Below are 19,330 nucleotides of genomic sequence, written 5' to 3' on the forward strand. Positions count from 1 at the left end.
GTCAGGGGAACAAGCCCGTCTCAGCCCCCAAAGGAACATGCGCATTTTGCTAACCATCTTCCACCTGGAGTTTAGATGGTTTCCTTATTCCAATTCACAGAGGACCCCAGACCCACCCTGTGTGCCCCGCGTGCCCCCATTATACACGCACGTTGCCGCTCTGAGCTCATCTGCTAACTGGACCACACCCCAGCAGGAAAACAACGCCAGCTCCGGGAGCGCACGGACAACCCGGGCCTTACACTATCTCTTATCCATAAATATATCCCTCCATCAGTGTTTTGGTGACTTTTCTGTGATGGAAGTTCAGTACTCAGCTGGGGCGAGGGCTGGGGGGGATGGACACCAAGCAGACATTTGTCAGGGGTGGCGGGAGGGTGGCACTCGTTCTAGAAGGATGTGATGTCCGTGTCACTGCGTTCACACATCCCCTGTTCACTTTTCACTCTCCAGTGGGTCAGCCTCACAAAAGACAACCCAATCCTAGTCGCCGACCCCTCTGAGAGAACCCCACGCCGTCCGTGGCCTCTCTGCGCCCTCCCCTCGCCCTGCGGGCACCACCAGGCCAGGGAGGGGAGGGTGGGGGTGGGGAGAGGGAAGCGGTGATCCCGCGAGGAGGACACTCACTTGCTGGTTGGCCATCGTGTGGTACCACCAGAAGAGTCTCGTGGTGACGTAGTACGCCACCACCACGTCCACAGTGTAGTGGTCATGGGCCAGGAGGATGCAGAAGATCCCAACCACGCTGAGAAGCCAGCAAATCCAGTGGTACCACCAGAGTCGTCGAGGGGAATCTGAAGAGAGCAGACACCCACAATAGCCCCATCGTTCCAGCCCCGCTAAGGGCACCAACCACGCCTCTATGACCACTTCCGCACCCAGGGAATCTGATCTTTCCTTCTGGAAACACATCGCGTGGGCAGCAAATCCAAGGGCTTTAGATTATACATAACCAAGGTTAGAATGGCAGCAGCTTAATTTATGATTTTATCAGCAACTATAATTTATATTTGGTTACTGCTTGATTCCTATAATCCCAAATACAGTTTAAAGGGGCAACTGACAGGCTAATGCATCACGCTCTATTAAAACCGCCCACTGCCATTTAGTCAATTTGCTTGTAAATCATTTGGGGTTAATGCTCTAAACAAAAATCAATACCTTTCGGTCTAGAGACCCTTATATGGGGACTGGGCAGTCATAACCGATGCAACCGTCTTATTTGCTTCCCAAGCTCTGCGACCATACGCTAGTCTGAAAGTCTTTGAGAGTCTCGTTTCTCAAGTAGAAATAAGAAAGGATCCAGACGCCTGGGGATTTGGGTCCAAGTGCACTCAAAGGCAGGGCAGGGTCAGAGAAACACCCGTCCATACCTCGATCTGGAAGCCCCCCTGGGGGGAAGCATCAGAATCTCTATTAGTGCAAGCCTTCCCCTCTTGTGTCCTCGAAGCATGGGCCGGAGAGGGTCTGACGGTTTCCGTTTTATGTGGCAATGTCACCTGCCTGTGATCTATCCTCCCTACCCAGGGGGGAGGACGTTCAGACTTTTATTGGATCGTCAAGGGGTCCAAGAACTAGTCATCCATTTAGCCAATATTTACCGATCATCTCCTATGTGCCCGTGATAGGAGATGTTCTAGCTACCATGATCTATAAACAAAACAGGCGAAGAACCTGCCTTTGCAGGCAGGTCCCGTCCTAGTACGGAGGAGAGACAATACAAAATAATCATAATAACTAAGTAAATTAGATGGTATGTGAGAAGGTGGTAAGTGCCAAGAAAAAAATTAAAAATTTGAACAGGAGAAGCAAGATCAGAAACAGAGAAGGTGAAGGGAGGTTTCTGGCTTTAAATGGAGTGGTGTGGGGGGGTCTATTTTCCACTCCCAGGAGAAGCCATATTTGCACCCTAACAACACAGCAATAGCAGCTACTGTTCCTTCCTCATGCAACTCTATTGGAGTCCACATATGCCGTCTGTTTTCATTCTTACCACCTCTTCCTCGGCTAGAGTGTGGCTACCAGCAGCTCATTCTAAAGATGAGGGAACCGAGACTTGGAGAGGTTAAAGGTGGTCCCCGAGGTCACAGAGTTCGTGATAGCATCAGGACTCAAAATCCGCATTTGTGACCCCAGTCTTCCCAGTCTCCCAACATGGCAGCTGGGTTTCCTTCAAGGATAAGGCTTAGCCCCCACTGCAGTACAATCAGCAGGGGGCAGGAGTGCTCCCCTGGGGGGTTACACCAGGCCTCCGTGGCACCCACCGCCACGGCCAGCTCACCCCGGCACAAGGGCAAGATGGTGCCATGACAGTTCTGAACAGAAACTGTTAGAATTCACTCTACTTGGTCACATGCCAAGTGCAAGCAGAACACCTATGCTCCCTTCTCCCGGTGCCCTGGAGCACAGCTCCTCTTTTCTAAAATCCCCCTAGTTTAAGACCAAAACTGGCCTGAGGCACCTGGGTGGCTCAGTCGGTGAAGCGTCTGCCTTCAGCTCACGTCATGATCCCAGGGTCCTGGGATCGAGCCCCACGGAGGGCTCCCTGCTCAGCGGGGGTCTGCTCCCCCTGCTTTGTGCTCTCTCTCTCTCTGTGTCAAATAAATAAAATCTTAAAAAAAAAAAAAAAAGACCAAAACTGGGCTTTCCAGCCTTTGGTCTTCAACTGTCTCCTGTGCTCCCAGTCAGCCCTGCTCCCTGCAGACTCCTGTTTGTTGACCTCTCTCCGCTCCCTCCGCGTCTCGCCAATGCCAACACCGTCACGGTGGTTCAGACCACCCCACATCCTCCCTGGATTGTGGCAGCAGCCAGTCCCCCACTCTCGCCCTGCTCTCCAGCCCTGTCCCCTCCACCCACCCTGCACCTGCTCCAGCAGGGGTCTCTCCTTCTCTGGAGGAGGAATAGGACAGCATGGCCCCTGTCTCTGAGAGAATGGAGCTTAGACTCCTTCTCGTGGTTCAAGGCACGCTCCATGATCTGATTCCTACTTATTGGTCCATTTGTGACTTCTCATCACGACCACTGCTCTGACTTCCAACCACACCAACGTTCCAGACGGTGCCACACACTCACTCCCAAGACACGTCTGGACTGCCATGTGTGTGTCCCTCCTCCGAGGTACCGGCCGCCTGGGTCTACTCACTATCCTTCATGGAAACTGCCAGAATAATGCTCATAGAGACTGTTTTTAACAATAAAATATTTAGGACAACTGAGTTTTCTACACAGAGAAAAATAAATAAGCTGTGGTTTGTTACAATGAGCCAGAGCCTCATGTCTCACCAGTATCGTCTGAGAGGAAGCAAGAGGGAAGAAGACCACAGAGAACGTAACACCAGTACGTAGATTTGACAAACCATCAAACCATGACACAAAAGCACCAAAACATGCATGGAAAAGACAGAGGAAAACGGGAGGGGAGGGAATGAAAGGCCTTCATCATCTAGTAACGTTTTGCTTTTTAATGGGTTAAAATGAAACTGACACGGAAAACACTAGCATCTATTACACCTGAGCTGTGGACAGGGGCGTATTTAGTATTGTTTTTGTGTATCTCATAATAAAATATTCTAAGTACATTTTTTAAAGGGAATTTCCTGTTCATTCCTGCCTCATTTAGTGTCCCCAAGCCCACGGCTTGTATGAGGGATGTCATCGAGCCCCTTCTGTCCCCATGGCTTAGGGCAGAGGGCCGGGAGCTTGAAAACACACGGTTTACCATCACATCCAGACAGGCCTGACCTGATTCCTCTGGTCTTAGGAGATTTCCTTCTGGCTCCTTCCAGCAGCTCCAACGCACCCCAAATGCTACGCTGACATTGAGGGAACAAGACACCCCTCCCACACAGGTCACTGTGGGGGCCACGGTGTCTGGGCGCGGTGGGGAGAGGGGCCGCCCTCCTGCAGGAGACTCCGCAGAGACCGGGGAAAGGGCTGGGTGTCGCAGAAGGCTGCCGCGCACTTACACTCTTTGATAAATAAGTAGGTGAGCGTGAGCATGACCGTGTGGCCACTGTACAGATAGTCTCCGCACATGTTGTGAGAACCAGTGATGGACAGGCCACCGCCGGCGATGAGCTTCATTATTCTCCGCAGCTGGGCTTCCCAGTCTCCAAAAAGCTGGTGGGAAAAGAGAAAACAAGAGCCGTTATTGGTCCGCATGGAAGTGCGCCATGATTACTACTGTTCCGAATTACTGTTCGCGATACGGTGATTTTCTAATCAGAAGTACATACTTGGTCTCTGACTTTGTTCCCCTGGCACAACCTTGGGAACTTCCTGAGATGAAGGTGTCTTTGGTTATTCCTCACAAGCCCTGTTCAGCACACTGGACACACTGGAGTGCACGCTAACGAGGCGACTCTCAGAAAGCCCCAAAGGATGGGGGCCGGACGTCAGGAGAGCCAACCAGACATTCAGGGGGCTCGACCTCCAAGGAGGGGAGAGGGGCTGGAGGCTGAGTTAATCACCCATGGCCAATGGCCTCATCAATCCCGCTTACATAAGGAAGGCTCCACAAAAATCCAGAAGGATGAAGGTTCAGAAAGCTTCCACATTGGTGAGAGTCCAGATAACGGGGGTTCCAGGGGGAGTGACGCATCCGGACAAGGCACAGAAGCTCTGCATCCCCTTCCCACACACCTCACCCAGAGCATCTCGTCCGTTTGGCTGCCCTAAGTTATATTCTCTTATAATACACTGGAAATCTAGGAAGTAATATGCTTTCCTGAGTTCTGTGAGCAACGTTTAGCAAATTAATCAAACCTGAGGAGGGGTCACAGGAACCTCCAATTTATAGCTGGGGGGTCAGAAGCCCCGGGGACAACCCGGACTTGGGACTGTCTGAAGCAAGAGGTGGGGACAGTCAGTGTGACACGGAGCCTTTAGCCTCTGGGATCTGACACTATCTCTAGGGAGGCAGCATCAAAATTCATTCCCCCACATCTGGTCACAGAAGTGCTCAGTGTGGACGCTGAGTGCACAGGAAACGCACAGGAGCGATCTGCCTTTATGAGTTCATACTGAGATACCTAAGACCCCCACCATGAAGACCCCCCGCCGCTCAGCATTCACTGCTCTTCGGACAGTGCTCGGAAGGGGTATGGTCCTAGAGATGAAGCACGTGGCCTCAGAATGTTCCTTGGATGGTAGCCCTTTCCACAGCACACTTCAGCAGACGCTTGCCCAACTTTTAAAATTATACCGATAGAAAAAGAGTCACTGACTGATTTACTACCAGAGTCATTTTGGGAAAAATATCAGGAAAACTTGCAGTGCTCGGCTTGGGCACAACTGTTGGGCTAACTCAGCTGAAGCACCGTAGACTGGAGCAGTCAAATGCAAGATGACTTTGGTCTGTGACATTCGACGACCGAACCCAGACAAGGGACGGAGGTGGGTGTGCCTTCAGTCTTCTGAAATTACGTGGGTAGAACTGCATGTTTTTCCCTTTTAATAAGAGTGAAAAAAGTTCATAAATAAATCCACCTGTCTCTGAAGGCATGTCTGGGCCGCACACTGGAGTCATAAGTGGCTTAAACAACTCAGTGCAATTTTTATTTGCTCGGTCAAACGAAATGTGTGCTTGCCTGTGATTACACTTGTCAGCACACTGTAAAATTCTGGTTAGTTGACCAATTTGATCATGATGACCCTTTTCAGCTCCTCACTGATGACAGTCCAGGCTTGGGGAAATACATGTTCTTTTACAATTTTCCTTTAAAGAAATGTATCCGGATTTCTAGTTAACATGGCAGGTTGAACACATCACACAGACGGCATGGATTCCCGCACTCAAAAGGTCAGTGAACGTGCAGCTCAACAGAAGAAAACAGACCTACATAACAAGACACCCTAACACCTCCAGAAATTAAAAACAAGCTTCATACAAAGGATCAAGAGTCAGGCTTTTTCAAAAACAATACTGGAAAACAAGGCTTTGGAAGAATGCCTCCAAATTCTGTGGGAAAATGATTTCCAACTTAGAATCCTATACCCAGCCATATTATAACTGGCCCTACAGTAAAGGATAAACTAAAGCCATTTTCACACACACAAGATTTCATGGTATTTACCACCTATGTCCTCTTGTTTTCAGGAAATTGCAAGGATAAGCTCTGTAAAGCAAAGGAGTAAATGCAGAAAAAAGAAGAGACAGGACCCGGTAGGACGCCAATAAAGGGAGAGCCGAGGGGCTGTGAGCGCGGACAGTGCAGGGGGCGAGTCGGGGTGCGGGAGGGCTGTCCTCGGGGAGGTGACACCAACAGAGCGCACTGCCTCCGACAGCACTGAATGACATCACCACATGGGGGATGGATGTGCACAGACAACGAAGAGAGCAAAAAGCAAGGCAGTCACTAACTCTACAGGAAACAAAATACAGCGCGGGAATGTAACGAGAGCGGCCGACAGGAGCTGGCTACAAAGAGCATTTACAAACTCATAACGTAAGCGCTGGGTACGGCATTAAATCAGAACAGAGAACCAGACGGGGAAGAGGGGGTAGGAAGTGTGACAGCCCGTGGTGGGACAGGGCGCGGCGGAAAAAGGCACGGAACTCGGGCTGGGGCACCGAGGACCCTCAGTCCTGGCCTCCCCGTAGGAGGTCAATTAAGATTTCCACCAGAAAAGTACACAGAACCGCCATGTCACTTACACACACACCCCCCACCCATAAAAAGTGAAAAGATATGAAGGTACAAACACCACCAGATTCAGTTAAAAGAGCTGAAAGTGAGTTGGGTCAGGGTTGGGGCTCACGTTTTTCATAACAACTTCTGCAGAACCATTTTATATTTTAAATTATATGTGTGTATAAACATGATAAAAATTTTTTTTAAGTTTTAAATTGAAAGTTTGGTCCAGTTCTGGCATAACAATGGGTAAAGAAGAAAATGATGGCAAAAAAGGTTAGGTAGCTTTTCACTTTATATTATTTCAGACTGTCCTTCTAAAACTCTGTTTTTTACACTAGAAATCCTACTCTCAGGCACCATCACCCCATAATTTGCCCTCCCGTTTTAGCACCAAAATATTCGTGGGGAACCTGTACGTGTAGGGAGGAGGGAGAAACCACAAGGTAAACGTAGCATTGAGGAAAAAAATAGCCAGAAATTAATGCTGCATTTCTTACAAGTGCCCCTATAACACCTAAGCTTGCTTTCAAAAATATCTCTCCACGTCGGTCAAATCTCTGCGAGGAGGGCAGTTTCTTTTAGCTTAGTGGGACACAGGAAAAGAAGACAGATGGTTACAGCCATGTAAAAAATTTTAATGGTTAAAAAAGCAAACAAAGTAAAAGACAAACTGCCAAACAATTGGAGCAGAAACAAGTTACCATCTTTTTCCTGTGCACTGCATATAAATCAAGTAAATAAGACCAACGTAGGAAACAAAATTTATCAGTGGACAGAGGATAAGAGCAGATGGAGGCAGAGAGACTCTGTCAAACAAAGAGAAATACAAATGGACATTAACAGGAGCTCACTGTTCCCCTGTCAAGTTAGCAAAGCTGACAGAAGCAGGCCGCTGGGGAGGGCAGGCACAGGGTGGCCCATCTCCTCAAAGCGGCTCCCTTATTAGGAGGGAACACGCTGGATGCGGCCGCCAGGGGCGCAGGAGAGCAGGCAGGTGGGGCTTCCGCCACTTAGCTGTGTGACCCCAGGGAGCTGACCAGTCTACCCCTCAACCTCCTCACCTACAGCCTGGACACTGACAGCTTTATCACGATCGGCCAAATCCCCTGCAAAACGCATCAGTATTGACCGGCATTCTCAACAGTGCAGCCTGTGACCTTTTCACGTGGCTTCTAGGAGTCTACCTCAGAGAAATGACCCCAAAGAGGAAAGAAAGCTTTATGAAGAAACACTGTAATCTTATTTATAAAAGCAACAAACTGGAAGCTATCTACCCAGGAATGGTCATTAATGAGCTGTTCCCTTGCTATTCGAAGCCCAGGCCCTGCCCGTTCTGCAAACAGCAGGAGTCCCTGCAAATAACTCTGGGATGTACTGAGCCCACTCTGAGGGGATGAACTGGACTCACACTACAGAGATTCAAATGCACCCAACTAGGCTATAACTGCCTTTTTTTTTTTTTTAAGATTTTTTATTTATTCATTTGAGAGAGAGAGAGGGTGCGAGCAGCAGAGGAGGGGCAGAGGGACAGGGAGAAGCGGGTTCCCCACTGAGCAGGGGAGTCCAACGTGGGACTCGATCCCAGAACCCTGGGATCATGACTGACTGAGCCATCCATGCGCCCCTATAACTGCTTAATAAATTAGGAAAAACTAATTTACAATGCCTGTGCAGGTTTACATCATAAACATTTTCTCCTCTTGAAGACAAAACATTTGGTATAATTATCTATGCTTTTTTTTTTTTTTTAAAGGCTAGAATGTACATTCCACATGTTAACAGGGTTTGCATGGAAGTTGGTAGGCTTTCCCCCAGTCTCTGTCCCAAAGGGACTTCCATNNCTGCTCCTTGGGCTAGAAAGAGAGGGACTGTCTTGAAGTCTGCAGTGGTGGGATTCAGGGTGCCTTCGAGTGCAGGCAGGACATATGGGAAGAAAGGAAACTCTTGGCTTATCTCTCATACTTCTCATTTTGGTTTCCTTCCCCAATCTGCCTACTACTATCTTGTAGTGTCCTCAAAACACCACTCTGTGTATTCTGCCTAGTGTTTTTGACTTGCATTCAGTGGGAAACAGCATGGAGTGTGCTTCTTCCACTGAAACTGGTTATAAACACACCCCCCCCCATTAGCAGGCTTTTGAATGTTCATTTTTGAAAGCAGAGATATTTGGGGGGGACATTCACATGCTCACTTTCTCAGTGGAAACTACAAGCTGTGACAAGAGATCTCCGATCTATACCACTATGTGAATCACAGTCTCCTAGGGACACAGAAAAGTCAGTTTTTGGTAAAAATCAAGCAATTTTCTTCAATATCTAATGAATGGCTAAGAAATTAAGTAAACTGGCCAAATCACTTAAGCAAGAAGAAGGCACAGAAAGCAAGTCCGGGCAGGAGAGGCTTCTTAACAACACAGACCACTCTAGGAGTTAGAAACCAGGCAGCCTGTGGTTTGTAAAAAACCAAAAACCAAAACAAAACAAAAGAACCAAAAAACAAAAACAGTATTTTTTCAGTGCTGACTAACACAGCGCTCTGACGATAATTCGTTCGCCATCCTTCGGTTTGCAGAGGGCCCGGTGTCCTGCATTTGAAGAGCAGGGACATGCACTGAGCTTCACCCCCTACAGGCCCAGGAGGGGAAACCTGGAACCAGATCTCATCACGCGATGCTGCACGAATCTGTGGCTTTGGCAGAACTGTGATGAATGGCTCAAAGTGAGCCGTGGGGCAGAAACGCTCTACAGTATCATCCTCGCCCCTTTCCCAGGCCTCACCTCACAGCAGCCCTGGGGAGTCAGCACAGCAGGTCCTGCTCCCTGGCTGTTCAGTGCCGGAGCTGGGAAGGGGGTCCAAGTTCTCGGACGCCATCTGTGGACAATCGAGAAAACCGCACGCCACCTGCACGGGGCCGGTCTCCCCCCCTCCCCCACCCCAGCTTGCACAAACCACGGCCTAGACACACATAAAGTAACTTTTCCTTGAGCAGCCTCGTACCTAACGGAGGTAATACCTGCTATCATGACCCGGGCATCTCTCAAAGCATTCATTCATTCATTCATTCATTCAAAGAACCCACCTACCACCACCAAGGAGCTTTTTGTCGCATTCCTGAAGAACCATCTCACTGCCACACAGAAAACTCACTCTTGTCTATCCACGCCAAGCCCAGAAAGCTGCTCTGAAACTCGCAGACCACAGTCCACACCCGCTACGGACCCAGCATCGAGGAACGGAAGGATCTGCAGAACCCAGGTCAATCATGCCCCGGGCAGCCTGCCGCTGAGAAGCATGCACCACATGCTGTGGTCTCCCCTCACCTTCAGCCCTGATGACACAGCCAACACCGGCAGAACTCTGCCACTCCCTGGATTTCACCTGGCACACGGCCCTCCTAAACTAGTGACGGGCACACAGAACTAACAGGAGTAAGAGAATGTCTTTCCGTGTGACCCTGAGGCCCGCACGGAACAGGCAGTGTGTTCACAAGCTCCGGGCATCACAGCGGCCTCATCATCTCATACCTGTGCCCTCACCACCTCTCACACCTTCTTACTCTCACCTGATTGGGCAGGGAAAAGGGACCGGTGGGGTGGTTTTACATAAGAAAACATTAGCTTTCGTTCGTACAGAGATGCAAACTTTTCGACAGAGTTTTCCCATTAGTTATCTCGTCCTATCCTCCCCAGGCTGTCAGGTGGCTGGTGCAGAAGTCATGAGGTCCGTTTTGCAGATAAGCAAATGAGCAGAGAGGCTCTTTCCCTGTTTCCCACAGTGAGTCAGCTGGGATCAGATCCAGATCCTTCCTCTCACCCAAGCAAGCTTGCCTCTGCGTCCTTACGAAGAGCCCGTTATGGTTGCCAACGCCTCCCCCAGTGACGGAGCCCGAACAGCATCCCCAGGCCGCTGCTGCTGTTCTCACGAAATCCCATCCACCACACACGTCATTCCGATGCAGGTGCACACCAGTATTCCCAGAGATCCTTTTTTCCCCGAGTGTTTTTTTCCTTTTAAACCAAACTTCCCCATTTCTATAAAAGTTATTTTCACGGAAATCTTTCACACCAATTGTACATTTTCTGCCTTCTCAAGCGCGGTGTTTTCGACTTGACTGTAACTTTCCTTGCTTCGCGCTGTGCTGTGTTCGAGCGATGCTCCACACGTCTCCGAGTCTGCTTTCACGGGAGCAAGGACGAGCGCACATCCGACCCTAGCCCCAGGTCAGGCTGAAGCGTCTGGGGGGCTCTGGACCAACGCCCTGCCCGTTCTCGCTTCAGAATTCTCTCCTCTGTAGGACGGCAAGGACTACCTTTCCTCGCCCTCAGCCCTCACCGCCCGAAGTGAGAGGATCTCTGGCAGAAGTGACCACTGACATTATAAAGTGCTGCCCCAACTTAAGGCAGCACCCCAATCCCCAAGCCCTTCAGGGAGAACTCCATGCCGAGCACCCAGCACGCAAAATTCGGGGCGTGCTCCTTGAACACGCAGCCCTCACGGATTCTCGTCCGTGCTCACAAGAGACTTTTCTGAACTCCTCCTCCATGTGGGAACTGCCTCATTCCTGGGAAGATTTTGCCTCATCCACAAATATCGTATCCACCTCCACTGATCTGATGTAGAGATTTCACTACATACATCCTCTTAGAACTCACATATGCAACTTTAAAAACAACTTTTCCGTCCATTAAGCTCCAAAGGATTTGGGGCTCTGTACCTCTCCGTTATCAAATGTCTCCATCCATTCTTCTACTAGGCTGGCTTTTTTATTTTGGGGGGAGGAGGGCTGCCTCTATAATTATCAGCAATGAAACACTAATCCCCAACCAGCCTTCCTTCCCCCCCAAGTAAAAACTTTAAAATTTTTTTCACGGCCTCTAGTAAGGAGACTTACCAAAGCTTCATGAAATCTCAAAGTCATTCACCCATGTTCTTACTTGTCCCATTAAAGAAATCCAGCATGTCAGAAAGGCATGATTACTTTTTAACAAAATTATCTTTGCTGTAAGTGTTGGGGAGATCCTTTCACCCTACCTGTTTGTGAAGCAAAAATTAAAAAATTCCCTCAGATTTTCATTAGGAAACTTCTAGATCTACAGAGTACAGATCTTCCTCGACTTACGACGGTGTCACAGTCCAATAAAACTATAGTGAGCTGAAAATATCCTAAGTCGAAAATGCATTGACTATCACCAACCCAGCGAAGCTCAGGGCTTAGCCTCACTGACCTGAAACACACTTAGAACGCTCCTGTTAGCCTGCGGTTGGGCCCAACCATCTAATGCAAAGCCCACTTTATGACCAAGTGTTGACTGTCTCGTGGATCGTACTGAGTACCGTCCCCGAGCAAGGAGAACAGAGGCTGGCCGGGCGCTGAGGCTCCAGCCTCACCAGAAAGGAGGGCTAGCCCAGGAAAAGATCCAAATTCACAAAACTGGATGCACGGCTCCTACGGCATGCGTGTCGCTTGCCCACCACGGTAAACTCAAACACTCGTAAGAGGGGCCCCTGTGGGCGGGCATCGTCTGTATGACGAACAGCCCCAGACCCTTCACTTGGACTCATCAATTATCAGCATTTTGTCACATTTGCTTCTTCCTCGCTCTCTTCTCTCCTGGACCACGTGAGAACAAGCTGAATATACTAGGGTGCTTCACCCCATACGTAACCACAAGGACAGTTTCTTCCATCGCCACATTCCTAAACGCGTAACAACGAGGCAGGAGGATCGCAGTTTACAGACATCCTGACTCAGGCTCCCGAAGGTCTCAGCACGTCCTTTAGCGCATCTATACCCCGATCCAGGGTCCAGCCACAGGATACATTTCGAGGCCACTTGACATAGTCTTAATTTTTCTGTTTCTCAGTCTTTGTTTTTAGACAGTGACATTTTTGAAGAGTCCAGTCTAGTTTCTTTATACAACGTCCCTCAATTTGGTTTTATTGGATTGTTTCTTTGTGCTCAAAGTCAGGGTCAATGTGATTGGCAGGAATATTACAGAAATGGTGTGTTCTCCATAGCACATCACACTGAAAAGCGTCTGATAATAACTGTCCTGTGACTGGTTTGGTCACTTGGCTATGGGAGTATCCACCAGATTTCTCCACTGAATACACACCTCTGTCCCTCTCTAATTAATCAGGAATTTGTGTTTTCCTTAATTTATGTAAATAGGATACCCCCAACCTTTCTTCACCCAGTGGCCTCGGGACCCACTCTTGGTTCCTGCTGGAATTACTCCTGTAGTCACCGCAGATGGCAATTTTCTAATAGCAATATTTCTTTTCCATCTAGGAGTTGAACTTTTTTGCCCTTAACATTAATTTTTTAAAAGGTTTTTTCTTTACTGATGTATTATAATTATTGCCTTTATTTCACTGGATACTCCAACAATCTCAAACCTGGCCAATGGGAACCTCTCCAGCAGGAAATACGGCTTCTGAATGAACGCCCTGGCCTGCAGTGTCCAGGCAGCTCCGGCATCCCTCCCTCAGGACGCGAGTCCCATCGTCCACCCGCCTGCATGGTGACACAACGGATAATGCTTCACGGAGACTTGCTCCTTGGAATGCCTGCTGGATGCTTTCTGACTCTGGTGACCTCTTCACACGAGCTGGCTGCTGCCATGTTGAAAACCTCTGTCCCCTTCCCCACGTCCCCCAAACACGGCCGTCTCTGCCCGGCCCACAGCACCACGCCTCCCTCACGCACACAACAGAGACGCAGCCCGACTCCTTGCCTCATCGCTTAAGAACCGGTGGTACCTGGGAGGCAGCAGGCCAGTCGAGTGTCCCTGAAGCAAATGCAGTCTCTCCCCAACGCCTTCGGGAGGACTGAATGCAAACAGGGCGACGGGGATCACAGCTGGCAGGAATGGGGACATAGGACTGGTGTCACTGTGGGATCCTCCATCCTCCCTCCCAAACAGCTTCCTTCCTGTATCGTGGGGGATTCTTCTAAGGGACACACGTGACCCCATCATACTTCTCCTCCTCCAACCGCTCCTGGCTTCCTAACTCTTTAAAAGGGTGACAAGACCCCTTCAAGTCTGTCCACACATGCCTCTCTGGCTTTATCTCTGGCTGCTCGTCACAGGGTCCCACACCCAGCGCCACTCCCTTGCCCACACCCCCTCTACACCCTTCTGCCCCTCGGCTCCACACAGCAAACTCCTACTCATTCGTCTGAGACCTGGCTCAGACGGCATCCCCTCAGCACAGCTGACACCCAGCGGTGTTCACCACTTTCTGGGGGCGCCACACGCTGTCACGGGCAGGACTCAGCGAGTCAGAGCAATCTGCTGGCTTATGTGTCTGTCACGGCATCTGCGTGCCCAGGAGGGGGACACCTGTGGTATCGTTTTGTGGGTCCTCAACATTTACCCCACACAAGGCCGGTTCTCTCAAAATGCTTATCCAGGAAGCACTCTACCTGCTTGGGCATCAAAACAATCTCCCCGCCTCACAATCCAGGAGAGCGAGTCTCCCTGGTGATGGCCCTTAAATAAAATCATTTAGGGGGCTCCCGGGTAGCTCAGTCGGTCCAGAGTCCGACTCTTGATTTCAGCTCAGGTCATGCTCTTAGGGTCGTGGGATCGAGCCCTGCGTCGGGCTCTGCACTGGGTGTGGAGCCTGAGATTCAGGAAAACAAAATAAGACAACAAAAAACCATTTAGAAAGTTTACAAAATCATGTAAGACTGCATATATCAAGCGTACACTATAAAGAAACAGGAACAACTGTACAGAAAGCACAATCAGAAACATGAAGACAAACGTACATAAAGGACTAATACAGAAACGTCAACAGTAAATAGGGCCAGCAGTGAGGGTAAAAGTTTTCGTCTTTTTGTATTTTTTTAGCGTATCTATAATAAATGAGTAGTTTCTTTAAAATGGAAAAAATAATCTTTTTAAGAGAGAAAAAAATAATTTAGTCCATTTTTTTTTTTTTTTTTTTTTTTGGTCCCCGAAAAAGGAAGAGAATCGTGGAGAGAGACAGAGGAAGGTGAAGAGCTTCACGATGGGGAAGGCTCTGGGAATTATCTGCAAGGAACAGGTAAAAGTGAGAACAAACAAAAAGGCAGGTTATGCTGACGGTAAGACACAGGGAAGTGAGCAGAAAAGGAGGTAAAATCAGGCACAATTTAGGTTCCATGCACTTGAACGAAACGACATGAAGCTGCTTTGGTAACAAATGCTGGTAAGGGTCGCGGAGGTGAATCACAGCACCAAGGCCGGTCAGGGCAGGGGGGCGGCCTGCCACACTCACGCTGCCCCGAGGGCATGAGAACACCCCAGAAAGGTCACATGGTCCCCAAAAGTGCGGGGCCTTTCGCCCTGGGAGCCTGGGCTCGCGCCAGAGCGGAGGCCCTGGAGCCTGGGGACGGGGCCAGCACCACTCAGCTGCGGGGTGCGGGAGGGGCTCTGACCTCTCTCGTGCGTGTGACACAGGATCACTGACAGCAGAGGAGGCTACGAAGCCCTTCTGTCCTTACTTTGTCCTCTCCTGTCCTGCTGAACCGTTATGGGCCCCATGCCACCCAACACAGCCCATGGCCACCAGGGGGCTCTTCCCAGCTCAGGAGGGTCATGCCACCTAAAACACGGTGTCACAGGAGTGCGTGTCCCTGCTCTAATTAAGCCCCCTCTTCTCCAAGGTTTGCAAACCTAAGGGCACCGTGGAGACCACAGAACACCTCACTCTAAACAGAGCCACGGGTTCACTCCTGCAACTACTAAGATGAGAGCTGAAAACAGCAGACATTATTTCCTCCGTCGGCCGTAGGCTGTCTGTGTATCGGGGCCCAGGGTGGGGTGCTTTTTTTTTTTTCCTTTCGGAGTTTGCTACAACAGTTAGAAAAACTTTCTTACAGGAAGCTAAGAATGCTGAAGAATTCTCACATATTTCTGCATTTTGCTTTTTTTTTTTTTTTTTAAATGGAATCCTAAACAACAGGGCCAAGATGACAAGAGGGTGTGCTCCGCTCAGTCCACACGCTCCCAGCAGCGCAGCTCTGATGAGCTCAGCAGGCTAATCCAGCATCAGACACTGGCAGCCCCCGCCGCGAGCCCGTCCCGCCTCCACGAGGCTCCGGGACAAGCGCGGCCCGAACCGAACACACCAGCTTTCCCCGTGGCTCATCTCTGTGGCAGGAGCACTGCCGGGAGGAGGCCCACTCTCCGTCCTCCTCATTTCCCACGACCGCTTCTCCAAGCCACTACATCTTGTCAGGTGAAGCGTGAACCGCCATCAAATGAACAATGGGAACAATCTTCATAATTACTCCTGCAGGCCCGCTGGGCCGCTTTTCTTAGAAGCCACACGGAGTGAGTACTGGCGTCAAGGGAAGAATTCAGTATGCCAACGACGGGGCTTAATAGGACGGCAGAACCAAGTTCAAGGGCACGTTAGACAGTACGGCTCAACTCCTCATGCAGGCCTGCGAAGGGAATGGTCAGCAGACAGGTCAGACGTAGGGGACGGAGCCTGGTGACGACATCAACCTCTCTTCTTACCTCCGTGTGGCATTCTGCACCCACAGAGCCCCTATGTGTCACCGCCACTCACTCAGAGAGCTCCTGAGGACAGACCGAGAAAGTGTCCTCCGAGCCGTGCCGCCCATCAAGGCTCACAGGCCCTGAGAGGTAAACACAAGTGCCACACGGTGGGGCCGCGGGGTGCAAGCCCAAGCCGCCTCCAACCTCCGTTCTTCCTATGACTCGGCCTGAGAAGCCCCCTTGCTGGGCAACGGTTGAGGGGCAGGCTGCTCTGGGGAGACCCCGAATGGAGCCACTGGACCGGATAACTCTTAGGGAGGCTCCTTTCGGTCCTGACGGATGAGCTCCGGGGCCAGGCTGTGAAGCAGCCACACTGGCCTCTGGGACCCTCTCTGGTGCCCCCTCTCCCTCTGACATGGCTCCCAGGGTGGCCATCTAGCCCTCACTGGCCACGGAATCCTTGGACTTGGGCTGCCAGGCCTCCCCCAACTCTTCCATCCAGCCTCAGAAATCACCCTGTCTCACTGTGCAGTCTTCCTGCCCACAGAGGTGAGACCAAACTGAATCAAGTCACCAGAGTCCACTTTCTATTTACAGAAGAAATGGAGCAGAGAAAAAAGCTCATCGACACGACAAAGAATCAAACTGAGAAATCCAGAACATGGGCCATTCCACAGAACAACCCACCTCATCTCTATGAGTTACGGACAGGGTTAAAAAAAAAAAAGGGAGAAAGGACTGCCTTAGAATTAGAGATTTAAAAGACACAGCAACTAAATATAAAGATGTTGGCTCCTCATTTATACAAACCATTTTTTTAAAAAGGCATTTTTAAGACAATCAAGATATTCCATGAACTGGTTATCGCCAAGACCAAAATATTTCCATTGATCATGTTGACTATACCAACAGCATTAAAGTTATCCATAAAATGTCCAAAATTTTCAGATGTACACTAAAGCACATAGCCATCAAATGACACTGACATTTGTTTTAAAATACTTCCAAAAAAAAAAAAATGAGATGAAGCAAATGTAGCCAAGTCTTGGTAAGTACTGGGTCTGGGTGTTGGGTATATGGAGGTCCCATGTTTGAGCTTCTCTACTCTGGGAGAGACATATGAACGTTTTCAGAATAAAAATTGTTTTCAGGGCGCCTGGGTGGCTCAGTCGTTTAGCGTCTGCCTTCGGTTCAGGGCGTGATCCCGGAGTCCTAGGATCGAGCCCCATATCAGGCTCCTCTGCTGGGAGCCTGCTTCTTCCTCTCCCACTCCCCCTGCCTGTGTTCCCTCTCTTGCTGGCTGTCTCTCTCTCCGCCAAATAAATAAATAAAATCTTTTTAAAAAATTGTTTTCTGTATCCTTTCCTCTAAGAGCCTGTTCTACAAGAGAAGTAACTAGATTTTAACTAATGATTTTTGCTAAGCTGTGCTTACGTTTCATCCCCTCCTGTGTTTTTTTTACTTAAAAATATCCCAATTTCCAAATGACCATCCTGACCCCAGTCAGGATTTCTAGCAACACCATACACAAGTGGCATGTTTGGGCTGGGTTTTTTTGCACAGTTCCTGCTGTGACCTCTGTCTTTACGAAGAAAAACCACAACTATTTATAGCCACGGGACCTTGGCTGCATTTGCGGATGACTCAGGCAGACTCTCTGAGAGCCAATGCTAACCAAGCTTGGGCTTGCTGGCAACTGTATGGCGTGCCAGAGAGAGGTCTTGGGGGCGGAACCAGACCAGGGAGAATGTCTACACAGCACAACCCTTCCACGTCGCATCCATGACTGTGGGCCTGACCCGGCACGCCACGTTCCCTGGTGGAGAAATTTCCCCATGCACAGACTTCAAGAAGCTCAACTGAACTTGGGCAAATATCCCAACTGTCAGCCTACTACTGAGAACACACTGCTTATCAAGCCAGCCCCCCGCCGAGAGTCCACACCATCGGACCCCCACTGATAGTAAGACATTTCCTATAACCAGGAGCCACAGGCAGTGCTCAAGAACTTTCACAGAGGCTGGAGAAGATGTGAGGCCGGCTTCTTGGAAGGAAGAGGGAATGAGACGGAAGGTGCAGGGTGGGGCGGGATGGGGTGCTGACAGAGATGATGGGACCACTCATTCTTTATGACAGCCTCCCCAGAGTTCAGTGAAGAGTCTGAAGCAAAAACACAGTGAAGTAGGGAACCAGGTACCTCCCTGAGCACACACCTCAGTCTAAGACGGAAGGGGACGCAGTGAAGCATGTAACTTAGAGGCATCCAAAATTTCAAATGATAAAGACACCACTTTGAAAACCTGGTGCATTTTTCTGCTCTCCTTTTCCCAGTTCTAGCAGAGAGACCCTCTCTTCTGGGAAGAACAAAAGTGAAAGGAGATGGAACTGAAAGGACATGGGTGTTTTACCAACTCTAGAGCACCGCGAAGAAGTGATTCCAAATGCACCATGGCACCCCGTATGCTCCCAACCTAGTCAAAGGGACCATTCCTTCTGCATTAGAGCTCTGTGGCCGGCAAACGTTTTTAAAACTGAATCTTCTGCTAATTAGTTCAAAAGCCCCAGTGGTCTCCCTAGCTGGAAGCATTGCAAGGTAAAGGTTAGGGGTCAGGAGCATTTTGTGAACCTGATGGAAAGAGCCAATGCGAGAGGAATAGAGTTTATTTTAAAGAAAAGTCTCTGTGCTACGAGAGAATATCAACATGGCAAACGTGCCTCCAGGGAACAGTGACCCTGTTTGGGTGGGTGGAGGGTGCAAGGGGACAGGGACAGTGTCTCTTGCACTGCCATCATAGATCACCATGGCAGGGATTAACAGAAAGAAGGGAAAACATACCACTGGAAGCCAAACTTTCCATCCGAGAGAGGGAAAATGCATCCAAAAGCTCTTGGATCCATGTCAAGGGAGCAAATGATATTTTAAACGTCTGGCAGGAAACCAAAAAGCTACACCCACACACAGAGCCTCCCTGCGTCCCGCACGCTAACTAGACCCGTGCACTCCCCGCTCAGGTGCACTGGCCGGCTCGGAGATTTTGAGAAGCGGGGAGAGGGGGGCGCCCTGCCACATTGCTTAGTAACATTCCCGGGTAAAGATGCAGGGCTTTGACAATATGCTAAGGCAACGGTCACCTCCGGCCTCAGTCAGAGGACCCCTGGGCAGGAGGACAGACAGACAAGAAGGGCGATCACAGGGAG

General features: G+C 49.8%; 1 protein-coding gene across 9 annotated transcripts in view; it reads right to left on the reverse strand.

Moving 5' to 3' along the window:
- The window catches only part of SGMS1 (sphingomyelin synthase 1), a 278,240-nt gene that overhangs the window by 1,624 nt on the left and 257,286 nt on the right, over nt 1-19,330 (reverse strand). For all 9 annotated transcript variants that reach the window (XM_040624680.1, XM_040624678.1, XM_040624676.1 and 6 more), the window contains 2 exons: nt 3,966-4,119; nt 628-794 (listed from right to left, as the gene is read on the reverse strand). In XM_040624680.1, the coding sequence (XP_040480614.1) occupies nt 628-794; nt 3,966-4,119 (321 nt within the window). The remainder of the gene's footprint in view (nt 1-627; nt 795-3,965; nt 4,120-19,330) is intronic.

Source organism: Ursus maritimus, unplaced genomic scaffold (genome assembly GCF_017311325.1).
Source record: "Ursus maritimus isolate PB19 unplaced genomic scaffold, ASM1731132v1 scaffold_7, whole genome shotgun sequence".
In the NCBI taxonomy this organism is placed as follows: Eukaryota; Metazoa; Chordata; class Mammalia; order Carnivora; family Ursidae; genus Ursus; species Ursus maritimus.